Genomic DNA, 12,524 nt, shown 5'->3' with positions numbered 1-12,524 from the left:
GGCCATTTCTGAGCCGGGAGCAGTGACTTCTCCACCGCTTGCCTGCCTGTTAATAACATACACCACAACACTTTTACATTTCAGGTTTTATACAGATAAAACAAATGAGATGCAATGTAATAATTAGTGTGCTTCAGTGGTGCCGGTGGCCATGCTAACCGTTTCCCCCATTAGTTAGTTGTAGCCTTAAAGAACAAGTGTGTAGGATTTAGTGGCATCTAGCAGTGAAGTTTAAATAAACTAAAGTTGAAGCTGCTATAAGTGTGGCTGGATTACCCACCGGGCAAAGTGGCTATTGTCCCAGCCAGGACACCAAAAGCCCCCGGGTTCACTGTACTGCGTGGCAAGTGGATTGTAGTGATTTGATTAATAATTTTAAAATAAAAACTAAAGCAGAGAATCAACCGATATAATTGAAGCCTTTATGGTGGGTCTTGTTTTATTACCTGATCTTGAGGCCTCATATTTGAAAGAGACAGAGACTATGTCAAACCATCTCATATGTGCTTACCAAGTGCATAATCCTAAATGAATGTGTATAATCAAATTACCACACAGTAACCCTAGGGCTATGTAATATTCCTGCAGAGTAATTCTGTGCACATTGCACAGTGGGGGTTAATAGGGGCACAGCAGCTCATTTTTGTCTCAGCGCCCTGAACCAAGTTAATCTGACCATGTCTTTGTGATCAAGCTTGAACATATTCTGAAGTTCCCTTTTGAACGCAGTCCCCGTACTTGTTTTGTATCTCATTTCCCTGTGTCACATAACTTTGGTTATATGCAAAACCTCCACTTCTATTGCTCAAACATGTATACGTTTATTACTGTAAACCTACTGAATGTTACACAAATGGGAACAAAGCAACCTCAACCATGCTGTCTGCGAGGGCCAAATGTTCACGTAAACAATGCTGCCTCTCACCTTTTTGATGGAGTGCCACTTCCTGCTGTAAAACCCAGTGGGTGCAAACATAGGAAGAAAAACACACACTTTCATTGTCCTCTAAGAGCTTTTATTGTTGGTTTAACAAGTGATGTCTGAGGCCTGAAAAGGGGGGACATATGGTCAGTATAGAAAGTAACTTTGGTGTATTTGTGCATGAATTAAACACATGTTAGTGCTGCTTACCAGATCATCATCTCCACCAACTTCAAGCATCTTCCATGTCGTAACTGAAAAACAGGAAATGGATCAGTCTTAATAAATAATTCAAAACTCTCCTCATTACTAAATCATTGTCCTGCTGTCATATGGAACTGCAGTCACTACTGGCTCTCGGGCTGTTTCCAGTGAGTGAGTGTTGTAATGAAGTTCATTCATGGGTGTTTTCAAACGCGACCTTCCACAGTTCATACGGGTGTGGTGGGTGATTTGAGGACAGACAGCAAAATTTTTCCTTACCATCACTGGCCAAAGCATCCCTCGACACAAGGCCCATCACGTGGCGAGCAGATTTCGGTTGAACACATGAAGTAGATCTGAGAGCAAAAAGTAGAGCAGGATTTGATCTAGTGTCCAGTCGTGAGAGTGTGCAGTGTACTATGACAAACAGCTGTTGCCAATTGAGATTTGGCCAGAATTTGCAGTTTACAAAATGGCCTCTCCACATATCCTTGTAATGAATGCTGACTTAAGAGATTTAGAGATACAGCTGTCAGTGGTTTCATTTTCCACAGACTTCATATGCCTCTACTAAATAAACAAAACAACCTGTGTGAACTTGTACTGAGAGAATAGCCACATAACTTTACAGATTTACATGTACTTTTTTTTTAGAAAATAAAGAAGGCCCAATGCCAACTGCCACCCTCAGATAAGACCATTGATTCCCAGGGGGAAAATTCACAGACACTCAAGGCCAACAGCTGCACGTTTAAAATGTTCTTCCTTGCTACAACACATAAAAACTGTAGTGGAAGCATGCTTAAAGCAACAGTGAATTTTTTTTCCATTAAATAGGAAGCCAGAGCCAACAGCTGATTAGCTATGCTTAGCATTAAGTGTGGAAACCGCTAGCCTGGCTCTGTCCAAAGTCCTACCAGCACTTCATAACCTCTATAAACCAAAACTTGTCAGTTTTACACTTTGGTTTTTGTATTGATTTAGCAAACAAGATATAACTTATTAACTGGTGAGCTTTAGAGGTGCTGGTAGGCAGGCTTTTTACCCTTGGATGGAGCCAGGCAAGCAGTTTTCCCCCAGCATAAAGACAGGAAGTCTTTATGCTAAGATAAACTAACTGTAGGCTAAATATGAAGCTACAGCAAGGAGAGAAATATGAATGTGGTACCAATCCTTTCATCTAATACTCAGCAAGAAAGCATATTTCCCAAAATGTTCAGTTATTCCTTTAAATATTGCCATAAATTATTTTAAATGCCATGTCACTAAGAAGGAAATTTATACTGCTGTAAAATGTCTAAAATCATGAACTCACGGCTCATCCTTACCTCTTCGTCTGGGTCCTTGAACTCACCATCAGGAAGGAACTGGAAGGTGCTGATGGTGAAGCGGCGGGTCTGAGCCTGCGGAGAGGGTGGTCGAGGATCAAACAGCACAGCCTGCTGCGGGGCTGGGTCCAAGGGGTTGGGACACCTAGGGAATAACATTAAATTAGTCAGCCAATTACACAACAGGAGAACAGGTATCAAACATATATTTCCCTTCATTTTCCCTGGTATGTCCTCTCAATTAATCATATTTATGTGTACTGAATCTTTATTTCCATTTATGTTTTCTTCACACAGGAGATGTTTCTACATACCCGTTGTAAAGCAGCAGCCACACAGCTTTTCCTGAGCGGGGGTAAGCCACACAGAAGTGCACCAGCAGCACCAAACTGGGATCTGGGGTGTTGAGCAGCCGTACTTCCAGGTAGAGGGGTTTACCCAGCAGCATCTGCAGGGGCTGGTGATACTGAGGGTAGTAGCTGCTGTACTGGGCGTCTAGGATGATGATGGATTGGAATAGAAGGAGGTTATTTCTTACAAGTTCTCCCTTACGAGTTCTCCCACAGCTGATCAGGATATGTCTGAAGCATTCACATGATGCTGAAATACTGGATAATATTAGATTTGATATTCGATTATCATCAGTTTCCATCAGTCTTCCCTCGCAAAAATTTCAACCCAGAGACAAAACAGCACAAAATTATAATTTCTTAATTATGAAAGTTTTTAGTATTGAAATTTAGACCATCTACCTTTGGAAATCCTGAGCTGGACTCCAAACACCCCCTGTGTCTGAACTGCAGGTCCAACAGTGGGAGTTTTAACCATGTAGCTCACACTGAGAACAGGGCTAGGCAGATACCTGCACTCCACCAACAACCTGAAAATGAGACAGGAGACGTAGTGATGGAACACGATGTACACTCTGTAGTTTGTTTTTTGGGCATTTTTGCCTTTATTTGACGGTTGAATGTGAAACTGTACAAGAAATGCAGAGAAAGAGAATGGGGATTACTTGCAATCACGGCTGAAATTAAACCAGGAACATTGTGATGAGATGGTACACCCCCCTCTACTGTTGATATACTTTTTGCAAAGGTAGTCAATGTCAGATGGGTTAAGCTTTAATATGTATGATTAATTGCGTTTTCTAATGAGTATAAAAGACGGATGTGGAAACTCTACTAAAACCTTGTGTGTAACTTTAGAGCTCAACTAACTTAATAATAGATAAACTAATTAGTAAATCACCCTATTCAGTGTTTGGTCAAAATGAAAACCTTAAACCTCGGGTGAACGGGTAACTTTCACTCCCGCTAACAAAAAACAACACGCTCTGACCTCACAGGCGAATCCCTTGTTATGGTGCCATAGTTGAGACTGATTGCCTGAACCTTGTTGATGACCTCCACGATGTAGATCATGGTTTTCCCCACCATCTGTGACAACAGAATCAGACATGCAATTCAGTGTATAGACACTAGTAAATACTAAATGGTCCAGGAACTGTGGTTGACTGGGATAGGTCAATTAGGGCAGTTGGGCTACACAGGAAGTACTTGCAGTGTATCAGTTCATTGTTTATTTAGGTCTTTTGATGGGGTTTGTAGAAAACAAAAACATGTCCTTTAAATAAACACTCCATTAACTTTCACTCCAGAGACTCAGGGTCTCAACTTTTCCATATTTTGGGAAATGTTTTCATTCGTTAAAGCTTACAACTCTGCGCGTCCCACATCCATCCATCGGGATCTTGAACAAAGCGTAGTCTGAAGTCACTCTCAGAGGTTTGCAGTTGGAGTTACCAGCAGTGACAAGCAGGGCAGGGGAAAGAGGGGGCTCCGTGAGGGAGGCGGGCACGGAGAAGACAAAGTGGCGGTCAATAGTGCACTCTGGAGGAGGACACAAACAAACACACACATACAGAGATACACATTCACAGTTATGTGAAGGTCAGATGAACAAAAGGTCAGAAGTCTCAGGAGGCAATTGATAATGAGACCCAAGGTATCTTATACCCTTTTCATATTCTGTGTCACTGCCAGCTTGAATCATGCTATGCTGGCCCCTAATATGCCTCCTCACACATCCAGCAGCTGTAGTGCTTACATTTCCGTACCCAAAACAGCTCAACTGTACTCAGCTAAGTGGCGTGAAAATGCCAGTGGAGGATACAAACTGCAGCTCACCATCTATGGGGTAGTAGCAGGCAGGGGGCTGCTTGCTGAAGCAGCAGCCCATGGAGAGGCACTGTGGCTGGGATACAGAGCCGGGTCCGCAGGGGAGACGCTGTTCGCTGGGAAGGTTGCACTCTGAGGGACAGCACGACAAATGTCAGCCGCACAGTTAAAATAACTCTGAATGGCCAGGAGAAAACACCCTTTGGCAAAATGAATAGCCTTTCAGAGGTATAAAATCCATCTACCTTGTCCGGACCCCTGGATGAGAACTGGACAGAAAAACTGAGCCTCCCGTCTCCCATTTACTGTCATGTAGATGATGGTGATGATGTACATTTCACCCTTTTAGAGAAAAATGTTTATACAACAGTTAATGGGTAAAGCAAATGGTCAATTATACAAAAGGTCATGTGCTCAGTGTGAAATCTGAGTCAATACTTGCCTGCACACTCATGTGGCAGCGGGAGTGTAACTGGAGACTCAAACGGATTTTGCCATCTTTGCCTTTTCTTGCAGAATACCCACAGTGCTTTGGGGCATCCTGGAGGTTCATATGGTTCCCTTTGATGTCTGAAAAAGCACATGTGGAAACATACAAGTTATTTTTGTGTAGACTTCAAAATGGTACAATTATAGCTCTCAGCATGGCGAAGCACAAAGTCTAAGTGTTGCCCAGCCAAAACAAAAGCTAGGCCTACCTTTTCCCAACCCCCATTCAACTGCACACCAGAGCTGCCCCCCAGAAACATGTTAAAATTCAACTCATGCATAGCTGATGGCAACCATATGCACCTGGAACATATACACAGACATAGACAAGCACACACACACCTTTAACAACAATTCCAGAGATGGGACCAGAGGGGAGCTCCACGGTCATCTGATCGGAGGAGCAGAAGACCTCAGGCTTTGGGACAACAGTTGGGCTGACCTTGCTCACGGTTGTGCTGGGTGGGGCAGGGGACACTGATGGGGTAACTGGTGCTGTAACTGGTGCAGGAGTTTCAGGGATCATTTGATATGGACATTGCAAGTCCAGAGTCCTATACTTCGCCATGGAAAGGTCCCAAAAACTCAGAGGTAAGGAAATGATGGTGGGAGTCTAAAGAGAGAGAGAGAGAGAGAGAGATCAATAGCCAGGATGAACCACCATGCATGTTTCCAGCTACTGTTTTTAAAAATAGAGTCTGCAAGTTGAGCTAAACACGCACACACACACAAAAAAGGGTTCTTACCAGTTGGGTTGCACAGAAGATAAAAAACTCCACCCAGTGCAGATGCATGCAGAGAAAATGCTGCATACAGTCCATATGGGATTAATCGTAAAAAATGAGGTGCTGACTGGGAAAAACTACTCGTCTGTGTTCTATATGCTAGCAGGACTGGTGTCATAAATCGCTGTACTGACAACCTAAGTGATGCAAACCACCAGCGTCAGCAATACAAGAAAATGTGTTACTTTGTGGTGTCATTGTATTGGACTGCATGAAGACATTTTCAGTATTTTGTCTGCCCATTTTAATTTATTCATAGCTCATGTCAAACTAATTTAAGTTTATGTCTGTATGGAGCTGTTGAATTGTCATTCTGTAATCGACTTGTATTGACAAAATGTACATTTTAAATGGGCAAACTCAGTCCTCAGACCTTCATGAAAGGCCCAAAACAGTCTATAAAGAGAATTTAAGTTATGGACAGTGTGAGGTATTTTCTTTCCAAATCAAGGGTTTTTGATTCTACACACTTTATGGCATCCAAAAATTTGATCTATGAGCACTTTAAGAACCCTTACTATAAATCCAGATTTAAAAGGCTCTCTTTTTTTAATTGAGTGTCTAACAAGTTCATCTACTCATCAGATAACTACACTACATCAAAGAAACTCTCATTAAGAACAGGGACTTGATTAAAGTAAAAGCAATTATATAAAAATGACACATGCAGGCAGTGACGAGGCATTATGGAGGATCTCACCCGTGGCTCGCTGTGGCAGGCAGGCAGAGGAGAGTGAAGGATTACCCCAGAGTCCTCAGCAATCTGTAGCATGTACCCACACAGTGGAGACACACTGGAGAGGAACAGCCATGACTTCATTTGGTCTGAAGTTAGAAACAATGATAGTTAGATCTTTGATATCTGTAACAAAATTAGATTAAATTCAGAAGCAGGATGCAAAGCTGTTTTTTTCCACCATCCACTTTAATATTTTACCAGCAATTGGCCGGTAAATGGGGCTAATTTTGTGCCCTGTTGAGAAGTAAAAGCTGATCTAGGTACACTGTGGTTGGTTACCAGTATGTTACCATGTCAACCATCTGGATTGGATTGGATCTTAGTTTAGCATTGTTACCATGCTAACATTTGCTAATTAGCAGGGAACTCAAATTACAGATGAGACTGAACGTCATGAGTTGTATTTGATCATAAACCAAAGTACTGAACAAATTGAAGTGTTGTCTTGATGGTGAATTTAGATAAAAAAGGGATCATCAAGTAATTACAATTCATCCTGAGAGGCACAGAATGTGTGGTACCAAAATTTTAAGGGCAGTCCATCCAACAAAACCAAACTTTTGTACCTCATGGTAGCGCTAGAGGAGAGGTCAGGGGGTTGCCATAGTATCAAATACATTATTTACATAGAGCTTCGAAGAGACTTGGATATTATGCAAATTATTTTTTATAAAAAAATCTTTCCACTTTTTCACAACTGTTTCTCTTTGAAAACATGAATAGCCAAACTTCTCACTAACACAAACACTGACCTCTGACCTGGATGGAGTCTGGGTGAGCAAAAGGCAGGAAGACAACCATCCTCCCCATCAGACACTGGAGATCAGGGTTTTGTGGAGTGGTTTCAGTCGGGAGAGCTGCTGTAGAACTTGTGGTGGTGGTAGTTGTAGTAGTGGTGGTGGTGGTTGAGGTGAGAGGCTTTGTGGTGGTCATTGGTGTCTTTGGATACTGGGGCACAGGGGGGTAAGATGGATGGTAGTATGGCAGGGACATATGGTGGTAATAGGGAAAATAGGGATAAGGGTAGTAGCCACAAATTGTGTGAGCATAAGGGGGGCAGGAGGCTTGTGGAGCTGCTGGTTTCTGAGGTTCCTGAGGAATAGTTGGAGATTCTTCTTTGGCAGATGGCTGAGGTGTGGTTGGTGGGACGTAAATGGGTCTTTGGTTGTAGAACTGGCTGAAGGAATAGCTGGGGCTGCTAGGTTGTTTGGGAACCATTGTCGTAGTGGCAGTTGTGGTGAGAGGTGGAACGACTGTAGCATGTGAAGGGTAGGGAAACTGTCCATAATGATAGTGAGAGTTATAAAATGCTGGTGGATAAAATGGGCCGACTGGGTACTGTTGTTTATGTGGAGAGAGAGGAGACGGTGGGCTGGGAGGGAGGGAAGCAGGTGCTTGGGTCACTGGTGCTGCAGTGGGTGCAGGATAGTAAGGTAACTGAAGGTAATACTGTGGGGGATAAAGAGTTGCTGGATGTTCGGGTGGTTGGGTAGCTGGAGGAGCAGTTGTAGTAGTGGTGTCTGGTGTCACTGCAGGGTAGTAGAACGGCACATAAGGGTAATGCATACCAGATTGATGTTGAGAAGGGCCAGCAGGGAATTTGGAAACTTGATGGGAAGAAATATCCAGCAATGGGCTAAGATCGGGGGAGGACGGAGCTTGGACCACCGCAGGAGGCTGGTGAAGAAGGGAAGGGTATTTTGGGGGCTCTCCAGGAGAGTACGGCAGCTTGCCAGGTCCCGAGGGGTAGAGGGACTGCTGCTGCTGCTGCTGCTGCTGCTGCTGCTGGGGCTGCGAACCAGGAGGACTGCCAGGAGTGGGTTGAGGGGGACGGCCAGGTTGTGGGCCAGGAGGGTAGACTTGGGGAAGCTGGGGGTACTGGAATCCAGGATAGTGGGGGTAGTTAGGAAGTTGAGCAATCTGCTCCTGGGTTGGAGGAGGGGGAGGAGGAGGAGGAGGGGAGGTGGGTGCAGGGCCAACAGGTTCTGGGATTTGGAGAAACTGGTGGTCATCAGGAGACAGAGGAGGAGAGGGGATGTAGGGAACCTGAGCACTGGCTGGACAGGAGAGGACGTATTCCTGCTCATCTAATATAAGCTGGAGATAAGGACCATCCTGGGAAAAAAAACATCAAACGTAAAATATTATTGGTGCAGGTGGCAGCCCGCCGCAATAATGCATATAAGTTAAATAACTTACTCCATCCATGATACACGGAGCACTGTAGGAGATGAAGAAGGCAAGCTGCTCAGAATTGGAGGAGACACGGTAGGCACACTCTTCAGACACAAATGGACCCCAACGTCCATTCACTGTAAAGCACATTACACGTTTTTGTTTTTTCTGTGAATTTCAATAAAAGTTTACATTCGACAGCTTAAACACACATATTTCTAGGCTGATAACTCAATCTGATATTATGTGCTTTACCTACACAAAGTATCAGATTATGTAATGTATTCCAGTAAATATCCTCATGATTTATTAGGAAACTATGGACATGTAAAATAAACTGTGGCCTTTTTTATTTCTAAAATTATGCCCAAATTCTGTTTCAGAGGCCTTCTCCACACTGCAAGGAATACAATTCTAGTGGATATATAATGAATCCTCTATTTCATTATTTATTTCTGAAGACATGACGAGCATGTCAAATTCAGATTTTAAATATTCTTCAGATAAATATCAAAGAAAAAAAATACCATTAAAATAACTGTCATTTAAAAACAATTTAAATGTATGAAACACCTCAGCATTAATCCAATGAGAAAGCCAATATACCTACGACTCCCAGCATTGTTATATCTTGCTCCTGCCCATCTATCTGCACTGCCATGCCGTAGGGGGAGCAATAGACTAAGGGGGGCAAGGAGGGGGCAGAGGTGGACATCTGCACTGGGCAGGAGAGCTTCAGTGGGCTGCCCCACCACAACATGGGCAGCACGTAGCTGCCATTCTGAAAGAAAGAAAAACAAAAGGGGTTGATGAACTAAGGACAGAGGAATGAATACTGATAGGCATATAATGCAGGTGCTGGTGGTACCTCCTGTGTAATGTAACATGCATCATAAGGCACCATCATCTCCAGGTCACTCCATGACGTCCTCACTGAGTAACCACAGTATGAAGGCAACTGGAACAGGGAGATGGGAGAGGTTCCTTCTGTAAAGATCAAATGTCGAACAGCTCATTTCAGTCCTGAAACAACTGGAAGATTAAATCAATCTACTGAAAATTAATTAACAACTGTGATAACTGATGAATGGTTATAAGCATTTATCAAGCTGAAACACCTAATATTACGTGGCTTATATTCACCAGTTTCTAAAATGTAAGAGGTTGCTGATTTTCTTTGTTTAAGATCAGACTGTTAGTTGCAAAAATGTTTATCTTGTGCTCTTGGACATTTAACAGCATAAACAAATAATCAACTAATTGGGAGTAAAAGGCATATTCATGGAAAATGAAAATAAGGATTACTTTAAGCTCTTGCGATTGTTTTTCAGATCAATAGGACACTAGTTCCCACCAAAGCCTATACGTTACTAGATTTACATGTGCATTTTAAATTACCTCTGTATAAAGCCTTTTGCTGCTACTGTAATAATCTTCTCCAGCATAAAATAGGGAGCAAAACAGGCTCATGCATGTTAAACCTTAAATATGCATTACAATCACTCTCCTCGCTATGTGAAACTATGTGCCTCTTTGACACTTTTCTTGCAAGAAATGAAGGCATCCTCTGCAACAAGAGGTCCTTCCCGCCATCTGCATATTCCATCTGAGCCTGGTGAACTAAATTCAAACAGCACCAGAAGTATATCTTACCTCTATCCACTAACAGGTGTGCGAGTCCTTGTCCAGAGGCAGTGAAGGTCATGACATTATCATCACACTGCACCAAAGGTCTCATAGCCACCCACTCAGAGAAATGTGGAGTGGAATCAAATGATGGGCCCAAAACTTTCCCTTGGACTGCACCAAAACCTAAATGATATAAAAACAACATGTAAATAAAGGAGAGATTAGGTCGGTTTAGCCTCTACTGCAGTGGTGTCCAACACCTTTCCTTAAGGAACCCCTTTTCTATCATTGAGTAAACAGACAACCGCTGACCAAGTGACATACTTTATGGATATTTTATATTATATTCAATGCGTGACAATAACAGTTCTGAACAACTGCTAAACTGGATAATGAACCCAAATAGTGAATACAATAACTGCAGGAAGTTTGTGTAAAACAAGTAATTTGGATTCATTTTGAGTCTGTAACACTCATACATACTTTCTAAACTTAAAAGAGAAATACAATTTCATTTAGTTTTCTTCACAGAAATGAACAAAATGCTGAGATATAGGCCTACTGTGTATATTTTTTCACGTTTTCTTACATCGCTTAAAATCAAGAAGGCTTTGGGACCCCTACATGAAGTCTTGGCGACCCCCCAGTGGAATCCCAGCTTGGGAACCACTGCTCTACTGTCGGTCAAAGCACTAACACAACACAGTTGCCAGCCGATCATTTTCTTACAAACAATGAAAATAAATTCATTCACACTCAGATTTTTTGGTTCGTTTAAAATAATTAGTAATGGCTGTTACTTGGGATGCTGCATATTAACCTCGGCCATCATCACCAACCTCACCATCTGCTATCTGTGCAGTGCACAGAAGCACTGACACTTTGTTTCTGAGCTGCTGCGACTGGATTTGTCTCTTGGAAAAGATGAGTGAGGACAGCAAATAAACAATAAAAACAGGCATTTCAATGAAAAATGGACAGATAAATGTGGCTTTATTTTGCCACCTCACTCTAATCCTAAACTACGGTCACTTAAGGGTAACTTCAGTGCAGAGCTCCAGCCAGGAAGCACCACAACAATGACATTATGACTTTGAAGTCGTCTTATTCAGCCACATCGTGGCCCCAAGGCAAACCAAGTATCCCTGCACTAACATCTCTTAAAGAGAGTACTCCACCAATGTACCACTGCACGCCCATGTTAAGTATCTTGTTTTATTTCACACACTTATTTCTTGTCAAAACCTGGCGCCTTCATTACCCACAATGCAACTCAGGGGCTAACGTAGCCTCGGTTAGCTTCCAGCAGAGACTTAACTTCACACCTCCAGATTTTAAACATTGTAGTCTTCAGCCCAAGTTGACTAAATGTAAACAGACACTGATGGGTTAAATAAATCGGCGCTTTCACCTGTAAAATCTGCTTGATATTTGTCTTCAGACCTTGGCTGTCTGTGGAAATCACCAATAGTCCAGTTACTGTCACTTTCACCGAGTTTGGGTACATTGAAATACAGCAGTGGCTCTCCGGGGAAGGCTGCAGGTTCAGGCTGAATCTCGGTGGATTTGCGCACATTTGGGTCGGAGATAACTTGTTCAACCAGGCGCCAGTTCCCCAGCTGGACGTCGTCCTGTTGTTTAATCCTCTCCAACCAGGTAGCTGCGGACTCTTGAACTTGGTAGTCAGTCAAACCTTCCTCCCGCTGTCCTAAACTTACCGAGTAACAAACGAGAAAAGTGTAAAAATAAACGGTAACCACGAGTAAAAACGAAGTATTTTCTGTTTTCTGTTTGCAAGACATCGCCGGATTGTTGATGCTTTTTTGCTCGCATGCGCACAGAGGCCTCACCTGCACACGAGGGCCGTCAATTAAGAGTCATCAAGAGTGGACCAATTAAAAAGCTACAGGAGCGCAGACGGTAAGGCCGGATACAAAAACGTATAACTGAGCCAAAATACAGTAAATCTAGTGTATAGTATATATATTTTTCATTCTAGTCTTTATATTTTCTATTATATCCTTATTATATTTTATTTTATTATTCTTTATTGTATTTTTACACTAGCACTGC

At 42.6% G+C, this 12,524-nt stretch overlaps 1 protein-coding gene across 1 annotated transcript; it reads right to left on the bottom strand.

Moving 5' to 3' along the window:
• Positions 1 to 994: 994 nt before the first annotated feature.
• LOC127354594 (uncharacterized) lies at positions 995 to 12,444 on the bottom strand. The gene is made up of 19 exons (XM_051384573.1): positions 11,863 to 12,444; positions 10,476 to 10,634; positions 9,691 to 9,809; positions 9,429 to 9,603; positions 8,847 to 8,959; positions 7,400 to 8,762; positions 6,609 to 6,733; positions 5,466 to 5,736; positions 5,077 to 5,204; positions 4,880 to 4,976; positions 4,644 to 4,766; positions 4,174 to 4,346; positions 3,796 to 3,893; positions 3,207 to 3,334; positions 2,769 to 2,949; positions 2,455 to 2,599; positions 1,406 to 1,482; positions 1,133 to 1,176; positions 995 to 1,048 (listed from the first exon to the last, which is right to left on the bottom strand). Exons 1-17 carry the CDS (start codon positions 12,251 to 12,253, stop codon positions 1,408 to 1,410), a joined length of 3,864 nt encoding a protein of 1,287 aa, XP_051240533.1. The 5' UTR covers positions 12,254 to 12,444; the 3' UTR covers positions 995 to 1,048; positions 1,133 to 1,176; positions 1,406 to 1,407.
• Between the last annotated feature and the right edge of the window lie 80 nt (positions 12,445 to 12,524).

This window comes from Dicentrarchus labrax, unplaced genomic scaffold, assembly GCF_905237075.1.
Source record: "Dicentrarchus labrax unplaced genomic scaffold, dlabrax2021, whole genome shotgun sequence".
In the NCBI taxonomy this organism is placed as follows: Eukaryota; Metazoa; Chordata; class Actinopteri; family Moronidae; genus Dicentrarchus; species Dicentrarchus labrax.
Note: the sequence above shows the minus strand (reverse complement) of the source record. Positions and strands in the feature narration are given on the sequence as shown.

What these genes read in the sequence shown, in the direction of transcription:
- LOC127354594 (XM_051384573.1), bottom strand. Translation starts at nt 12,253, where the DNA reads ATGTCTTGCAAACAGAAAACAGAAAATACTTCGTTTTTACTCGTGGTT. An exon ending in CCAGCTCAGGATTTCCAAAG is followed by an intron (nt 2,950 to 3,206) that starts GTAGATGGTCTA and finishes TCATCATCCTAG; the next exon opens with ACGCCCAGTACAGCAGCTAC. An exon ending in TCAAGGACCCAGACGAAGAG is followed by an intron (nt 1,483 to 2,454) that starts GTAAGGATGAGC and finishes TTTTGCTCTCAG; the next exon opens with ATCTACTTCATGTGTTCAAC.